Below are 19,707 nucleotides of genomic sequence, written 5' to 3' on the forward strand. Positions count from 1 at the left end.
TCGCAATCTATGTGTCGCAAAATGGCATTTTTCTTGTAGTAACTCCTAACCAATGTGGTACTTCCCCACACTACTCACACTTGTAATTTTATTTCAACATTTCCCATCAAGTGTGAGTCTATCTACAATGCTCTCTCACAAACGGAAACTCTTTTATCCACATACACTTGTACCGGTGTTGACAATTTTGAACATGCCACCTCTTACCCAGTAGGGAATTTTGATACAAGTAAGTCGGTTCCTTCACTCGAACCAAACTTTGATACCATTATTGGGGCTATTCGGGGGGATCAATATGAGGGAACATTTTACACTTTAGGGTTTTTCTTTAAGAGCAACTCACATTTGTGAGAGACACGTCACATACTCACTCAAAACCTTAAGATGATAGATGTGTGGGTTCTCGCACTTATAAATGCTCAAGTCTCCACACTCATAACCAATGTGGGACTTTCCCACACTACTCACATTTGTAATTCTTTTTCAACAGTGCAGTGGCCCATCTTGTAAGCTCTTAAAGACGACTCTGACTTAGAAACATAATTTTAAACCATGGTTTTAAATTGCGGTTGTATTCACGGTCGCAGATGCAGTTCTAGTTGCAGGTGTTATGATTGCAGTTATTGCGGTTCCTGCGATGCGCTTTGCGGCCATTGCGGCGTGAATCTTGTTTGAGAAGAGTTTGAAATACACCGTTAAAAACACCTAATGTTAATATTTTTCAAAAATAAATTAAATTTGGAGGTTTTAAATTTTGAGTTTCGACGAAAACACTTGAATGAAACCTGAGCCAAGTTGTCTGATGTGGTTCCTAAGGAGAAAGAACATGTGATTTGAAATCTGACTGCAATTGTGGTTTGATGCGATTGCGGAGACTACCGTATCAGCAATATTGTGGTCGCAATTGCAGTTGTAGATCGCAATTTAAAACCATGTTTCTAACAACATTGATATATATATATATATATATATATATATATATATATATATATATATATATATATAATATATATATATATATATATATCATGATCAAATGATATCAATGTGTCAAAATTGTTAGTGCATGAGGCACTTGTGTGAGAGAAAGGTTTGTATCGAAAAAGAGAGAGAGAAGAATAGAGAAAATATGATTATTGTTATTGAATCAATAGAATAGTGTATAATTGAATTGCAATCTATATCTATTTATACACATGTTCAACCCTAACTAACTTTTGGGCTTGACCCTAACCAAGTAACTAACCTGGATTATATTCACAACATACCCCCTTATAGTCCAAGTTGTAGAACGCACAAGCTAGCCAAACACGAACGTACAAACTTGTCAAACACATTAACTAGTCGATCTGAACTATTCCTAATTTCTTTCTCAATGTTAGAAATCTATCGATTTTCAAGTCTTCGGTGAAAATATCGTCCAACTGTGCTTCACTAGAGCAATGTCTCACTTCAAGTTCACCTCGAATCACCTTCTGCCTTAAGAAGTGAAACCTAGCTTCGATGTACTTGCTTCTCCCATGCAGAACTGGATTCTTTGCAAGATTTATGGCTGACTTGTTGTCGATTTGTAGCACCATGGGTTTCTTCACTTTAACCTCCATTTCTTCTAACACATATCTGATCCAAATTGCTTGACAATCTGCGTAGAATCCAGCTATATATTCAACCTCACGTGGCGATAATGTCACCATAAGTTGCTTTCACTTGAGGGGGAGCATTGTGGACTCACACTTGAGGGGGAGTGTTGAGAATATATCAAGTGTGAGTAGTGTGGATAATAAATCTTACATTGGTAAGAAATATTGAGACTTGAACATTTATAAGTGAGAGAACCCACTCATCTATCACCTTACAGTTTTAGATGAATATGTGATGTGTCTCTCACAAAGGTATTGCTCCAAAAGAAAAAATATTACAATGTTCAATACTCCAAAAGATGAAGACAATGGAATACTTAGTGTCATGGAATCCTTATGGCTGCCATGTTAGTGAAACTGCCACAATGTGGTGTGCAGAAAAAGAAATGTGACACATTTTTATGAAAATTTAAAAGTGTATTTTTACCATCTAGACCTATAATTTTAAAAAAAAAAGTCAAAATATAATTCGGAGTGAAAAAGGACGAGAAATAGCAAATAAAATTCTCTCTTAATTATGAAATTGAGCTATTTTATAATACTCTCGACCCTAAAAGTTTCCTATCAACTCTTATATAAGTAGAATCAAGACAAGAATTTTTACTTCAGATTTTGAAGACAAAAATACAAAAGCAAATGATAAGAGCATTGTTGAAGGCAAATAGGAAAGACATATTCAAATATTGATCCTTGAAACCGTATATATTCCTAATAGGAAAAAAACATAGTTTTATTTATGACTATCGAGATTAGGGATTTACCTTAAACTATAGGGTTTAGGAAAAATACAAAACCAGAACTATACCACCAGAAGAAGAGAGAAACCGCAAATTAAATAACATGGAATGGTAACCAATGAACTTACTAAACATAATTATTTATTGATGACAAAAAAGAGGATATTACAACTTACAAGTCACATAAAAACACAAACTTAAACATGAGTAAAAAGTACATCCACATAAAAACATCATAACAGTTACACTAAATTTCACTCTTCCATTTCATCGTCATCAATTTCCTCAATTTTCATTTTCTTGACAGCCTGAACAGCGTCACTCTTTGGTCCATTCGGTATCTGAATCAAAATATCTGACTTCACTCCTGTTTCAGCATTAACAATGCCTCCATTCTTTTCTACACGGTATGCCAAGTCACTTCCCTTAGGCCCGGCATCTATGTAAACAGTTGTATTCTCATCAATTTCTTCTCTTATAAGCATCCTAGACAGCTCTGTCACCACTTTTTTCTCTAGCCACCTTCTAATTGGTCTAGCACCATACACCTATACAATTCACAACAACAAAAAAAACTAGTTAGAAACATTTTTTCTGCAGTACTTTATAACATTACGATTAAGTATAACACTTACAGGATCATAGCTCTCAGCAAGAACTAAATCCAGCGCTGCATCTGTCACTGCCAATGCAATTCCTTTCTCGGCAAGTCGACTAGCTACATCTTTCATTTGCAATCTTGCAACCTTCCTCAATTGTTCATGTGAAAGAGGATCAAATACAACGACTTCGTCAAGTCGGTTCAACAACTCTGGCCTGAAATGCCGTCTTACTTCCTGCATTACTCGGTCGTGCGCAGCTTGCATGGTACACTTTCCTGAAAGTCCACTTAGAAGATGCTCAGCACCAAGGTTTGATGTCATGATAATGACCGTGTTTCTAAAATCCACAGTTCTGCCTTGTCCATCAGTTAGCCTTCCATCATCCAAGACTTGGAGAAGAGTGTTGAAAACAGACGTATGTGCTTTCTCAACTTCATCAAAAAGTACCACACTGTATGGCCTTCTCCTTACAGCTTCAGTTAATTGACCACCTTCTTCATGCCCAACATACCTGAAAATTCAGTTCAACAAGTGAACTATGGAATATATATTGGATACCAAGTTTGTATTTTTATTCCAATAGACCAAATACTTCTATAGTTCTATGTTTAATCTCTAGTAACTAGTGTACGCTTTTAGTCTAAATAAAATTCAAGTACTGATCCAACAACTTACCCTGGTGGTGCACCAATCAATCTTGATACGGAGTGTTGTTCCATGTATTCCGACATGTCAATTCTTACTAGCTGATTTTCATCATCAAAGAGTTGTTCTGCCAGAGCCTTTGCAAGTTCAGTTTTACCCACACCAGTTGGACCAAGGAATAGGAAGGAACCAGTTGGTTGTTGAGGTCTTCCTAAACCAGCTCTTGATCTCAATACAGCCTCAGCAACAGCATTAACTGCTTGGTCTTGTCCCACAACTCTAGTGTGCAATCTGTCACCAAGTCCAACCAACCTTACTTTCTCATTTTGGCCTAGCCTAGTTACTGGAATACCAGTCCAGCGGCTCACAACCTCGGCTATTTGGTCAGGTCCAACTGTTTCTGTCAACATCAGGTTCTCATCGGTGTTACCATCAGTGCTACCTTCAAGGTTTTTTATTGCAGTCTCCACCTCTTCAATTGCACCATATCTTAGGTCTGCAGCTCTGGCTAGATCATACCGCCTCTCAGCCTCCTGTAGTGCAATGAGGAGCTCTTCACGTTTTTGCTTCAGCCTTCGAATCTCATCAATCCTCTCTTTTTCTTTGATATACTTCATCTTCAGAGGTTGAAGCTTGTCTCTTAAGTCATCAAGTTCTCTCCGCACCTGCAAATAACATCAATAGTTAGAACCATGTCATGTCCTACAAAAAATACAAAATTTGCACCACTGTCCAACACTGGGGTATATCTGGTCAAATGAATAAAATTTGATTAACTAAGTTATTTATCAATCATTGATTAAATATATGTTCATTGTCTAATATATCATTTTATGCTACATGGCAAACTTGAATTTGGAAGTCCTAGTTAAGATAAAAACTCAGCATCTATACTTACATCTACAAGACGGGCTTTGCTAGCTTTGTCCTTCTCTTTCTCTAGAGCATGAAGCTCCACTTCTAGTTGCATTCTCTTCCTTTCAAGATTGTCAATTTCTTCTGGCTGACTATCAAGTTGAACTCTCACATTTGCACATGCCTCGTCGATTAAATCAATTGCCTTGTCAGGAAGATGGCGCCCTTAACAAATACAAAATACAAACATATACCAAGTTAGCAAAACCACAACCACAACCATCCACATTCAAGACAAAATAATCAACATCAAAAGAAACAAACATTATAAAGAGCATACCAGTTATGTACCGACTAGACAACTGAGCTGCCACAACGATAGCACGGTCTTGAATTCTAACACCATGATGACCCTCGTATCTCTCTTTCAGCCCACGAAGGATGCTAATAGTATCGGGCACACTAGGTTCAGCCACATAAACCTGTTGAAACCTCCTCTCAAATGCTGCATCCTTTTCAACATATTTCCTATATTCATCAAGTGTTGTAGCACCAATGCATCTAAGTTGTCCACGAGCAAGCATTGGTTTGAAAAGATTAGCAGCATCCATTGATCCTTCACTTCGACCGGCACCAAGAACAAGATGAATTTCATCAATGAAAAGAATAACTTTTCCTTCAGCTTCCTCGACCTCCTTCAGAACAGACTTCAATCTCTCTTCAAATTCTCCCCTATACTTAGCACCAGCAACTAAAGCACCCATATCCAAAGCAATTAACCTAACATCAGCAAGATTACTAGGAACATCACCTCTAACAATCCTCTGAGCCAACCCTTCAACAACAGCAGTTTTACCAACACCTGGCTCTCCTATAAGAACAGGATTGTTCTTAGTCCTTCTTGACAAAATCCTAACAACCCTTCTTATCTCTTCATCGCGTCCAATAACAGGATCCAGCTTCCCCGCTTGTTCAACCAAATCTCTCCCATAAGTTTTCAAAGCTTGAAAATTAGTATCACCAGAAGCACTTTCAACTTTCTTCCCCTCTTTACCACGAAGCTTTTCAACCTCTGATTTAACCCTAGAAACAGCAACACCGGCTTCTTTAAACAAATCTCCAATCTGAGAATCCTCAAGAATTCCCAATATCAACTGATCAACAGCTAAATGAGTGTCACCCCGTGACTTCTGTGCAGCTTGTGCTCTCCTAATGACTTTAACAAGAGAAGTGCTTGCAGGCACATCTTCTGGTGGAGGAGATTGTGAAGGAAGTTTCTTCAATGCTTGTTTTATAACTCTTTCGATGGCACGTGCAGATTCTTCACCACCAATATTTGAAATTGCTTGGAAAAATATACCACTGGAATCAGAAATTAGAATGGAAGCAAGGTGTAAAGGAGTGATTTGAGCATGTCCTGAAGTTGATGTGAGTTCATGAGCACCAGCAAGTGCTTCATTAGTCTTGTGAGTAAATTTCTCTGGATTCATTTACCTACATTGCAAAAACAAAACAATAAATATATGAACAATCTCATGAACCCTAGTTTTTGAATAATCAATCATTACTCTGTTTTTCTCAATGACTCGTAATAAGGCTATGTTATAACATGTCGATAACAAAACAGAAAATAGACAATATGAAAACAGAGAACGTTATTGGAAAATTCGGAAACATTACAAGAGTTCAACATACCTTTGATTGCAAAAGACGAAGTAAAGTTTATTTTTCTTTAAAAGCAAGCGAGAATGAAGGATGATTTGAAAAAGAGAATGTGGAATTGGGATTGGTTGTAGTTTGAGAGTTGGGTTTATCGCTGTGAGAATGATAATAACTGATCGGTGATGAGGAGGAGGGAAGAAGGTGGAGTATTTGTCAACGAAGAAGATGCGTCTGGATGTTACTGGGAAAAGCAAGAGAAACTACTAGAGTTTTCTATTCTATTCTCGTCTTTTCGTATCCTAACGGTGCCCAAAATAATTATGACCGTTTCCTTTTTAATTGATTTTTCTACCAAACCAACAAAATCAGTTTTTTATACACTAATACTTCCACCACCGTATAAACTATTTATACTATTTATATGATAAATAGTATTTTTAATAATAAAAAATATTTTATGAACAGTATTATAAACAGTATCTTGTGAATAATATTCGTGAATGAAGTGATGAAACTGGTTAATTAACATTTAATTATTTAAAATATTTTTTAATATAAAATAAACTTGATTAATAAAATATAAAAAATTGGTTAATAGAGTGATGAAAGTGGTTAATAAACATTCAGATATTTTAAAAATATTTTTTATAATAAAATAAAATTGGCTAATAAATATTAAATATTGGTTAATAAAAATATAAAATTGATTAATCATATTAATTTTAAAAATAATAATAATAATTTTTATATTTTTATAAAAAAATATTTATTACTATAATATTTTAAATATATTTATATTTATTAAAATATAAAGAAAAATATATATAAGTATAGTAGGAGAGAGAATTTAATAATAAAAAATTAAAAAAATATTATTTATGATATAGGTGTAAGATAGTGGTGTAGAATTTTTCTCTTTTTTTTTAAACATATATAATGAAGTAGAGAGAGACCTATAATGAAGTAGAGAGAGTGTAAGTCATAACACAATTAGAGCATTTGATTTTGTTTTATAAAATTGCTTTTTAGTTTTTAAAATTTGAAAATAATAAAATTTGTTTGTTATTGTAATTTTACAAAACTATTTTATTTATTTAAAAATTTTAAAAATTAAAAAATTAAAATAAGTTAAGAGGTTATAGTTTTTAGTTTTTAGTTTTTGAAATTAGGTCGAAAAAAATGGTACCAAACACAAAGATTTTAATACTCACGTTAATGACAATTTTATAATATTATGCAATTTTAAAATGAATTTTGAAAGTAAAATTATTGAATATATTTTATTTTTTTAATTGTTTTTTGAAATTAATTTACAAAATAATTTTTAAAATTTAAAACACATTCTAACAAACCTTTAATATTTCTTTTGTTTCTCTCTCTCTCTTTAGTTTTGTCATTCACTTTTTCTTGAAAAATACTCATTTTATTTTGTCTCGTGCGTAGAAGTTTAAATACTATGTATTTATTGTTAGGAATTGCTTAAGACATCATATAGATTGTTACCACACCTTCGTGAAAAATATAAAATACCCTTAATTTCTAAAGATGCATCTGCTGACGAATCCTAAACACATCAAACCATGATGATTTTGAGCCACAATTCAATTATGTGATTGAATTTATTCCAAAAATGCATCTTCATAAATCTTATCGAGATGTATTTTTGAATCATATTGAACCATAAACAATCAATCACAAAACCAGAAAGATGCATAATGAAAAATAAAATTAATATTGATAAAGTAAAAAACAAAATATTACATAGATAATCATTAACATAAATTGAATATTATATTTCAACATCCAAATGAAGTTCCAACATATTCATAATATCTTCGATCGATCTCGCAATCGTCGCATTCAGCTTGATCAAAACTTTCATTTCGTAAAGAAGAAAAGTATTCCACATAACCCTTAAAGATGGACATGTCTTCGTCTCAAAGTTGTTGAGCTCGATCTTCCCATCGTTGTCAACTGATGGTGAATGGTACTTGAGATTTACATTTTTTTTAGAGTATGGTAAGAGTTTCTCTAGTATGTATTTCACGTCTTCAAGGGGTGTACTCATTGAACTTAAATTCAATTGAGTGGTTCGCTTTGTTGAAGTAGACATATGGGACATGATGTTCATTATGGTATAATGTGATTTGGTAAGAAATATGAGATGAGAGTTCCATACTTATAGTAGTTTTAGGCCAATATGGACCTTATAAATTCTATCTTGTTTTAGACATGAGAAATTCTCTCAATGTCATGTCTAAAACAATTTCCTTCTCTTCTGGCATGAGGCGACGTGCAATTGAATGACCAACTAACTTTTCACACGTGACATGGTTACGTAAACCACATATCACATTAAATCTTCATTTGTTATTTGACAAAAGATAATCACGCAACTTAAAGGGACACTCACATTTTTTTGAACCAATGTCATCTCGTTTGAATTTCTGGAGAGAAATTTTATATTTTCCACTTCTTTCGCATCTCATTATCACAAATACAACTCTTTTATTTGAACCATTATCAGACCTTCTGATTACAACACATAATCCAAATTTGGATGTCTCCATATGAATCCATTAAAGCATATGATCACGATATTCAAACTTTTGTCCATTTGTAAATGGTTGCCAACATCCACCTTTTTCACATCAACATGTTTGGCATCCTGGGACACAATAGGTTTGGGAAAAATATTGGGGTGTACCATGTAACACCCTTCTAAAATACCCCAAATATTTAATTAAAATAGCAATATATCAATCAGAGTAATTATGCAATTAAGGGTGTCACACAATCATTTCACACCATTCACCATAATAACTGTCATGCTCTTTTATTAATTCAAAACATAAAGCATTTGCACAATACGCAGCGGATAGAAATCAAATCAATCATGCAAAACATGTAACACATTACATGTAAAATTATTCAACAAGGTAAAACATCCCGTCCCGATGTTACATCTATCAGAGCATGACCCACTAAGGAGACTACACTAGACTCCAAGCACTAGCTTCTACTCAATCACTGCTCGTTACCTGAAAAATAGTTGTAAGGGTGAGTTCCTCAATCGATATAAGAAGCATTATAAAATATCATGTAATGCTAAGTAAATAACACATTAATCACCCTAATCATATCACACATTCGGTAACGGCACATCAACTCAAATATCATACTCAATACCAACACAATTCATACTCATACCCAATGCCAATACAAACACACGTATAATATTGGAATACATCCATTCATATTATACGCCATACATACATTATGCAATGAGACTCCATGCATGCGGTACCGACTATTCGTGAACATATAGTTCACCTCACCGATCAAATCCAGATACGGCTACCAAGCCCACTAGTCCCACTCATTTGAGACCTAGTGACTCACTCACTAATTCCTCACCACGGGAATTAGCTACCACCCCAAGGGCCATGCTATGCACGCTAATTCACCTAGCATGCAAACATCAACAACAGTCCATAATGACTAACTCACTAATTCCTCACCATGGGAATTAGCTACCACCATAAAGGCCACAATATGCATGCTAAATCACCTAGCAATGCAGAATCATCAACAATAATCCACAATGGACATATGCTCACACTCTAAGCCATAAACAGTCCATTCACAATTGCATACATAACATATACATTCACAGCATTATGCATACCATCATACATTCATCAACACACGTATCAAAACATCATATCATGTCAATTAATTAATCACAGTATTAGCACCCTCCACTAATACCTATACTGCTTAAAACAGCGGGAATTAATCCCTATTACATCATACGCCAATATAGGCCAAACACCAATTATGCACACATTATTCAAATATTAATTTTTCCAATTTCCAACAGTGTTAACCGGTTAACGCCCTGGGTTAACCGGTTAACGCAACACAGAACACGCTTTCTGGCAAAACTCAACAGTGTTAACCGGTTAACGCCCTGGGTTAACCGGTTAAGCAGACAGAACAGCAATTTCTCAGAAATCACAACAGTGTTAACCGGTTAACGCCCTGGGTTAACCGGTTAACGCAAGCAAAACAGCAATACCTCACAATTCCTAACAGTGTTAACCGGTTAACACACTGGGTTAACCGGTTAACGCAAGACAGAAAGTTGTTCCTGCGCTAACACGAAGCAGAATGCAGAATTCTCCGCATTTTCCGCCGTTGGAGGACTTCCGGACCTCCGATTCCGATTCCGTAAAAAGCTATACGTTCGGAAAATCACTACCCATCCAATTACAGATTCAATTACAGCTTTAACCTAGTTTATTCATCACAATTTTCAGCACTCATCATCCCAATTAGGGTCAATTCAACGGTTTATCACTACCCATTACATGTTAACCCATAATACCCATTAAACGACGATAAACCCCCCTTACCTGAGTTAATCCGGGGAATCTTTAAGCTTCAAGCTTTTCTCTTCTCCAACCTTCTTCCTCTTGCTCTGTCTCTTTGCCCTTTTCCTCTTTTCAGCCGCTTCTCTGCTTTTCACGTAAAACCCTCTTTACCAAAATGAAACTCTTTTCTTATTTCCAACTTATATACTTTCCAATAATTATTATTCCAATAATAATAATAATAATCCAATAATTCCAATTATTTAATTAAATTAATAAATATAATATTAACTTAAATTAAATAATTATCTTATTTTTTATCGGGGTGTTACATACCATATCTAATGTAAGAAATACCATAAAATATTCGAAGACAATTCTAGAATGAAAACAGGCAGACTCTCGAAATGCATCTCCGAAGGAATTTCATATAGAATCTGGAACTGTACTTCCAGACACAACGTAACTTTTTTCAGTTGCAAAACAAGATTAATGTGAGGATTGAAATAAACGATATTTACCTTAAATTCCAACTTCTTTTGACCCTTTTGATGTGATGAAACACAATATTTAAGTTTTGGAGTGCAAGTCTTGATTGAGAATTTAAGGGTTTTTTGTGAAGGTTTTAAGTAAAAAGGTTATGGTGTTTGATCATGTAGGGTGTTATTTTATTAAAAATCATGTTTGATATTTCCAAAAAAATGCATCTCCAGAAATAACTGAGATGCAAAGGTGACAGCTTTTCAAATTCCCGCTTCACAATTTCGGAAATGAACTTCCAGAAAAGTCATTGGGTTGTTAAATTAGATATAAATTGCTAGGGTGAGTCCGAAAATGCATCTCTAGGATAAACTTTGGATAAAAAATGGGGTTAGCCTCAGTTGGGGAGTATTTCAGTGAGGAAAATAGCGCATTCGAAAATTCATTTCCAAAATCAGATGGATATTTTTCGGATTTTCATAAAGTATTTTCCACCTCTTGTGGTGGAATTAGCAATTCCCTTTTTATTTCTAATTCTACAATTATATACAAAGCATACAAGTTAATATATGTAACAACCTAAACCACAAAAAACTAAATAATATGAAAATAAAACAATTACATAACAAGGGTGTCACTTAAACATAACATAAACTTGCTTAATAACATGGGTTATTCAAAATATGCATCAATAAAACTATTTGTCACCACATACTCGTTTAAGCACGACTCATCGTAGTTGAATTATTTAATGGAAATAATTCAACATTTAAATAAGTCTCATGACATAAACATGGACATGGCAAAATGCCTCAAACATCAACAACATAGCAATTAATAACAAAATTAAACGATTCGTTCAGCCACCCAATATTACATATCAGAGCAACGAAATACTAAATAAATGCATAAAATAGGAAAAGAAATAACAATTTATACTTCATCCTTCAACCTCTAAGAAGCTACTCAGTTACCTGCTCGTTTATATCCAAAAAAAGAGCACATAACCATACAAACAACAAAGGGGTAAGAATACGCTCATAATAGTTAACGATGCAAAAGTATGCAAGGGTGGTCTAAACAAACAACAACATCAACATAGTCATTGAATATACATACAAATAATGAATGCAATGAACTCAACACCACGACTCAACAATGCATGTGGTACCATTATGGACAACACATGTCCATTTCTCTCCTAAATCCCCACCATAGGACCAAAGCACAACAAAACCGTTACCATCATCATAGATAACAGTTCACAAATTCCCATACGGAATCAGCTATTCGCTCCAGAATCTCCACAATAGGTGTCACGATGCAAAAAATACCTGAGCGTAAGAAACACTCAAAATATAATAGAGTCGCCACCGAATTATAATTATTCCCAAAGAGGGAAAGAGAAAATATAGATAAAACCCACGAAAAATAAAAAGAAATGGTCGTCACAACCAGATTGAGTTTGTGAGTTGGTTATGCAAGGAGAAGGTATTACCACCATTCACATCTATTGTACTCAACGGAACCCATTTAGTTAGTTTCGTATAAGAGTGTTAACGTGATATCGTTTGTGATCTTCTGCTCATCAAGTGAGAAAAGAGAAAGAAAAAAAGGAAATATTTTTATTAAAGGGGGGGCTTTTTATTAAGGTGTGTCTGACAAGATTTCAAAATCCTGCTCCTAGGTATCTCTAGGTGCTATGGAAAACTCAAGGTTACGTAGTTATTGATAACAAAGAACTACTAGGTTGATTGCTTTTAAGGAGTGATCCTTTAGACACATCGAGTGACTAAACCTTTGCTTGTTACTCGCTCTTGGATGCAGGAGCCTTTGTTTGTTTCACGTCGATATAGATAAAGCACAGCCATTTCTGGAAAAAAATCGAAGTCATGCAAGGGTGGAAAAAAAGTTTGATGTGTTTGAATATTTTTGAGTGATTGACGAATATTCAAACGATAGGCTAAGTACGACCATCACATGAATATTCAGGAAATGGAAAGAAAATTACATTCACCCCAATCTTTTTAAATTGAATTATTTATGAAATTGTGTGACAAATCAAGTCGTGTTTCTATAACGGGCGACAAGTATTTGAACGGTAGGCTACGTGTGACCATACGAATACTCGGGGAAAAAAGGAGAAAATTACTTCTGCCCTAATACTTTTTCATCCACAGAATAAATTAACTTTATTCAGTTATTTAAAAGTATTTTGATGTGATTGACGGATATTCAAACGGTAGGCTAAGTGCGGCCATTACATGAATATTCGAGAAAGGAGAAGGAAATTACTTTCGCCCCATTCTTTTTCAATCGATTACTTATTACGAAAAGAGTTTAATGATGGACAAATTGACGTTGAATCAAGTGTTTGATTATGAAAGCATTTGAATGGTCAGAGGAAAAGATATTTGACGTTGGATTCAATTTGAATTTGATTTGGGAAAAGGGGCTCGAAGTTGCATCGAGCATTATTTTTGTTCTTTTATGGAAGTGATTGATTTTAATATTTGAGTTAACCATTAACTAACGCAATAAGAACATAAATAAAGGAAAGCGGTAAAATTAGTACACATCACGGAAATCGTGGTACAATTTTTCAAATAGGGATATAATAAAGTGATTAACAATACCAGCCCAACAAATAAATTGTAAACATATAAGAAAACTCAATGTAAAAATACACAAGAGAAAGATAAGAAATCAAAAGTAAATCAGAGTCTAGAGTAATGAGTTTAGTTATATGTTAAGCTAACTTAAAGTGTATTCAGGTAGGAATCACCCTATAAGAAACTGGGCAATAAAATCTATGCATTTAAGCGGTTTTTAAAAGCTCAATTGGATTTAAGCTTTGAAATCACAATGCAATCAACCGTACAGTAGCAATTCGATGAATTATGTACAACACTTACAAATGTAAAATAAAACAAATTTAAAATAATGAATTCAGCTATATGTTAAGCTAACTTAAAGTGGATTCATGTAGGAATCACCTTATAAGGAGTCAGGCAACAAAATTTATGCGTCTAAGCGATTTCTAAAAGGTAAATTGAATTTAAGCTTCAAAGTCGCAACGTAATGAATCGCATAACAACAATTCGATGAATTATGTACAACACTTACAAAGGTAAAATAAACTAAATTAAAAAATAATGAATTTAGATCTATGTTAAGCTAACTTAAAGTGGATTCATTTAGGAATTACCCTATAAGAAGCTAGGCAGCAAAATCTATGAGCCTAAGCGATTTCTGAAAGCTAAATTGGATTTAAACTTCAAAACCGCAATGCAATAAAATCCAACAATCACTTGGTGATTCAAAAAAATAATTAATTAATTAAGATCTAATCGACTAATTAAACGTGATCAATTAATCAAACACTAAATTAATTTAATCAAGAAAATAATAAAAAATAAATAATAACACAAATGATATGTAAATGATATGGAGTGTGAAAATATCAACATGGCCCAAGGCCCAACTAACTAAAATCCTATTTAAAATTAACAGAATAATAAACATTAAAAGCAAAAATGTAAGAGTGTGGAGGGTGGGCGGCAGATGCAACTAGTAGAGGGAGAGAGGGTATCTAAAATTTTGAAAAGTTACAAAAAAAAAGCCTCCAACTGCATTTGACATGTGGCAGGGGAAAGAAGAAATCAAAATCACATTTCCTATGAAAATAAATAAAATTGGGCGCAAAAATGCCCGAAAATTAAACTAAATACACCAAAATAATCAACGTGAAATAAACCTCTAGAAAACAAACAAGTTTTGATCAAATTTTGAAGTGAAAAATGCTCAATTGAAAAGACTCAGGTTGATGACAATGTGACTGCAAAATGAGTAGAAAAAATAAAATGAGCATGTCAAGTTAAACTACGTGAATCGTAGATTAATAAAACTGACGTCTGCAAACTTGATTTCATAATTCTCTGTCCGCTAACTTTACGTACATTTGAGAAATAATTCAATCGATCTGTATATAGATCTGAAAACTTATTATGGTTGACATTTTAAACATTATGCATAACGTAATGCATGTTGTGATGAGTAGATGATGTAGATGTCTTATGAATGTATCAATTTATTAACTGAGGAATTATGAATAGATAATCTGATGCAAAGGAATCACTCTTGAATCATTTGCTTCTTATTCTCAATCATAATCAAAACCTTACGAAGATTTAAATGACAATAATACTTTTGACTGTCACCCTCTAGACCTCTGAAACATGATGCAACGGAATGGACGATGCACTGAGATTGAGAAGAAAAGCATTTGACTTCTTAATTAACAGATGACTGAATGAATGTCATCAAAACCAAATAAAATGTCTGAAATCCATACTTTTCATCTAAACCCTGATGAATGCTTTTGACTGAAAGAATACATGATCAAATGAAAGTGAACTTCTATGTTGATGTTGGTGAAAAAACTCAGAGTAAAATTTAGGGTATGACAATAGGACCAGAGCATACAAAAACTGGACCAAAGTCCATACACCATGATGCATGATTCACCATAACATGCAATATCACCAAAAATATTCACAATGGAATCATCATAATAACAATAACATAATCACCATAATAACAATAACATAATCACCAAAATAAACAACAACATCATTCGTCATACAAAACATGTGAAGTTAATCTGTAACAACATAATAACAACATCATGCATCTCCAAACAATGACAAATCAGTAGCCTAAAACACAACATAACACCAAAAATTGAAACAACGAAACAATTTTGCACAGTAGAGCGAATAATGCTCATTTGGCCGCGTGACGGGTTACCCTTACTTATCATTGACCTAATCTCCCTCAATTAGAGACTTCAAACATTACCCTTACTTATCCTCTTATTTACCAAATTGCCCTTCTCACTCTCTAATTTTATTTTAATAAAAATAAGACTAATATTCTCTCCACTTCCTACTACTTTATTTCAACAAGTTAAATAAAATAATTATAGTCTAATTATTAATAATTCTCATTATTATAATTAAATAAATAAATAAACTATATTCTATTGTTAATTAAAATGTAAATATTCCCGTTATTTGTATTCATTCTTCCAAGCATCTATTTCTCACCACACCTTACCAATACCATTACACCCCTGTAACCACTAAAATTTTATTTTAATTAAAACACCAAATAATCAAATAAAATTCTAAATAATTCAATTAAATTAATTAATCGAATTTGGGGTGTTACAATATACATATAATGATATAAATGAATTTAATTAATTTTGTCAAATATTTTTATAATAACTAATTGTTCTTTAAATATATTTACGGGATCCATATATTATGTAAATCATTATAGTGTAATAAGGAGGCTAGTTGTAACCGCTTATTTGTACTCTTGTGTAACACCGCTTTATTAATAAGATTAAGAACAATTGTAAGTTTTTCTCCATATTTTGTATCTTGATAATGGGATCGTCGTAGAGGATTTAAAGGAGGCAGTTTAATCTAATGACATCATTCAAAAGACTATGGGATATGTGGTATGGATTTTGATTTTTGATAGAACTTAGAATGGTCTTGGATACTCTTATGGATGGGCTAGGTCGACATATCTTTTGAAAGAGCATTATGCTATTCTTAGGCATCTCCTCTTGATTTGATTATTTTCTATTAATAAGGTTTTTCATGTTTCATGTAAGGCGTGTTTGATACCATTAGAGAGCCTAAAATTCTTTATGAGTAACATTTAGGCTTCAAATATCGATATCAATTTGCTAACAGTAAAACTAAGGGTGTTCATTGTAATGCATGTGATGATGAAATAACTTCTGCTTGAGGGGAGATTGTTGAGAAATAAGTGTGAGTTGTTAGTCTCATATTGCTTGGAAAAGTGGAATTTGAACACTTTATAAGTGAGAGGAGCCATAAACCTATCACCTTAATATTTGGGTGAATATGTGGTGTCTTTCTCACTTGTTTGGGCGAGTCTTTGACATTTAGGTGAGTGTTTGGCACAATGTATATACTTTCCCCTCATGATGACCCATTAATATATATATATATAATATATATATATATATATATATATATATTATATATATATATATATATATATATATAATATATATATATAATAATATATATATAATATATATAATATAATATATATGTGTGTGTGTGTGTGTGCGTGTGTGTTTGTGTGTGTTTGTGTGTGTGTGTGTGAAGATCAAAAGTGTACATTGCATTTCCTATGATATGACTTTATACCTTAGATCATTTGGACTGGAATGGTATTAATTTGGGTCTTAGTTATTTGGATCTTTGGTCACCCTAGAACAGTTTCACCCAATGCTTGTCAAACATTTTTAAGCTATGGAAGTCTTTATCAGTCGTGTCTGACCTTATAGGATGTTGCTTTCTTTGACTGGAAGTGTAAACGCTTGGAATCAGTTGAAAAAATAGTAGGGAGACAAGTGCATTAAATGTTTTCTAATCATCGAGACTTTTTGCTCCCTTTTTTAGGTATGTGGCTCATGGGTACAAGTGAGGGCATGATTCCCCTATATAAGGTGCTTGAGTACTCTGACCCTTCGTTATTTTTTATGAGATGGTTGATTTGCTACCTTCAAATATTTTTCCTACCTTCGATCTAGACTGTTGATTATCGTCTGGCTTCCTTATAAAAGGTAGGATTTTCCCCCAAAATCCCTTTTCTCTTTCCTATTATTCCATGTTCATTTCTTCTTTATGGGTTTAGCTACCAACTCTCTTGCTCGTGCATTTGGACTTTTTGTCGCTTACCTATCTATGATCTTTCTTGTTCTCCTTTACAGGTATGTCATTATATTTTTTTATGAGTATTGTCATGGCCAACCCAGGGAATGCACCCATGAACGATGTTCCCAAGCTCATCAGCAAAGAGTTTTCGTCGTTTGTGGGAGTGGATAACCCCGAGTTTGTGTAAATATTATATGGTTGGAACTTCACTACCCTTGATCCAAATATGATCAGGGTGATTATATATTAGGATTAGATTCTTCTGGTGGTGAAGGAAATTTGCTGATGAGTGATAATGTCGTCTACGTCGCTTCTTTGGCTCGTGATGAGTATAAGTGGGGCCTTGTTTGGTCTGACATATTGGCATGAGAAACATGTTGCAACTTAGCGACAAAATTAGCGACGATTTTAGTGATAGTTTACTACTTAGCGACTGAATTAGTGACAGTTTTAGCGACAGAGACCAAAAATGTGGTTGAAATTTTTTAGGAGGATCATTCTTTGAAGGAAATTTTTTTAGGGACTAAAAGTAAAATATGAGATATTTAGGAGGACCACAAACATATTTAACCCTAAATTTTTTATTCAAAAAAATAAAATAAAAAATGAAAAAGATGATAATAAATCCTAAAATCAATAAAATATTAAACCTTTTAATAATAAAAGGATATTTTCCCAAAAAATATTAAATTGGTTTTAATTTCATATTCCCCCAATAACATTTCTCTATATATTTAAAGATATATTAATCCTCCATCAGTAAGAACAAGAAACACTCTTAAGTAAGATTTTTGTTATTGATAATTAGATTAGAGTAAATATAAGACGATATACCAAACTAAATCTAAGAGGGCTATAATATTTGACTAAACATTTGGGCAACCATAGTTATTTCTTCGGACACTGTACTCGTATCAGATCTTATGCTTGGGATTGTGGATAATAGTAAACATAAGAAGGCCATGGAACCAGACAAAAGGGAGTTGAATGAATATAAACCTTGAACCATTGTACAGGACTCAAAATATCAATTAAGGTAGAAAATGGGTGTAGGGTTAATTGCCACCCTAGCGGGTCTAGAACCCAACTCTAACATATCAATAATTTCAATCAGGTAAACAAGAGAACGAAAGATGGTCTCTCTATTCAAAAGGAAAGACGACGACGGTCACATCAAGTTAGAGTATAGAAACAATTTGATCATAAATAAAGGCTTTAGAAAAGAACACAAATCATAAATAGTGGATTCTTTTTGAGTCCATACTTATCACATACTCCACATCAAAAGGCACCACACATTAGGTCCACCGTAATAGAACACTCACAAATTTAAACAAAATATATAATAAGTTTATCAAGCACAATAACGATAACAGTTCTTTAATAAATTCAACTTAAAATTCACAAAACACAATTTCGTGAAGAAAAAAAAGAAATCAAATGTTGCGCATGTCAAACGAGTATCACATTTGTTTTAATTAAAATGAAGATGTTGGCATAAAAATAGTGAATGAAAATTAAAAATATAAAATATTTTATATCCTCTCAATCACATTAATGGATGTGGTTGAATAATTTTTGTTCAAAAGTTTTCTAATTATCAAACATATTATTAAAAATATATTTAATAATAACTTAATTAAAAAATTAATGAAAATACAACTAATAAAAAATAATATATTTAAAAAAATTTAAATAATATTTAATAATTTAAAAATGATGTAACATATTGTCTTAATTGAACACACGTGACTTTTTAAAATTTTATAGTAAACTTAATTAAACACCACAAAAAATTGAATTTTATAATAATTTAATTAAATGCCACAAAAAAAGTTTATCATAAAAAATAAACTAAAATCCTATAAATTTCTAACCCAATATACCCGTATTTAAAATATCTCATTTATTTTACAATATCAATTTTTTTTAATGAAAGTAAA

The 19,707-nt window shown here is 33.0% G+C and overlaps 1 protein-coding gene across 1 annotated transcript; it reads right to left on the bottom strand.

The window, feature by feature from the left end:
- Nucleotides 1–2,501: 2,501 nt before the first annotated feature.
- Nucleotides 2,502–6,434, bottom strand: LOC127073785 (chaperone protein ClpB1). The gene is made up of 6 exons (XM_051015006.1): nucleotides 6,175–6,434; nucleotides 4,820–5,973; nucleotides 4,523–4,704; nucleotides 3,655–4,289; nucleotides 3,013–3,490; nucleotides 2,502–2,925 (listed from the first exon to the last, which is right to left on the bottom strand). Exons 2-6 carry the CDS (start codon nucleotides 5,967–5,969, stop codon nucleotides 2,632–2,634), a joined length of 2,739 nt encoding a protein of 912 aa, XP_050870963.1. The 5' UTR covers nucleotides 5,970–5,973; nucleotides 6,175–6,434; the 3' UTR covers nucleotides 2,502–2,631.
- Between the last annotated feature and the right edge of the window lie 13,273 nt (nucleotides 6,435–19,707).

Source organism: Lathyrus oleraceus, chromosome 4 (genome assembly GCF_024323335.1).
Source record: "Lathyrus oleraceus cultivar Zhongwan6 chromosome 4, CAAS_Psat_ZW6_1.0, whole genome shotgun sequence".
Classification (NCBI taxonomy): Eukaryota; Viridiplantae; Streptophyta; class Magnoliopsida; order Fabales; family Fabaceae; genus Lathyrus; species Lathyrus oleraceus.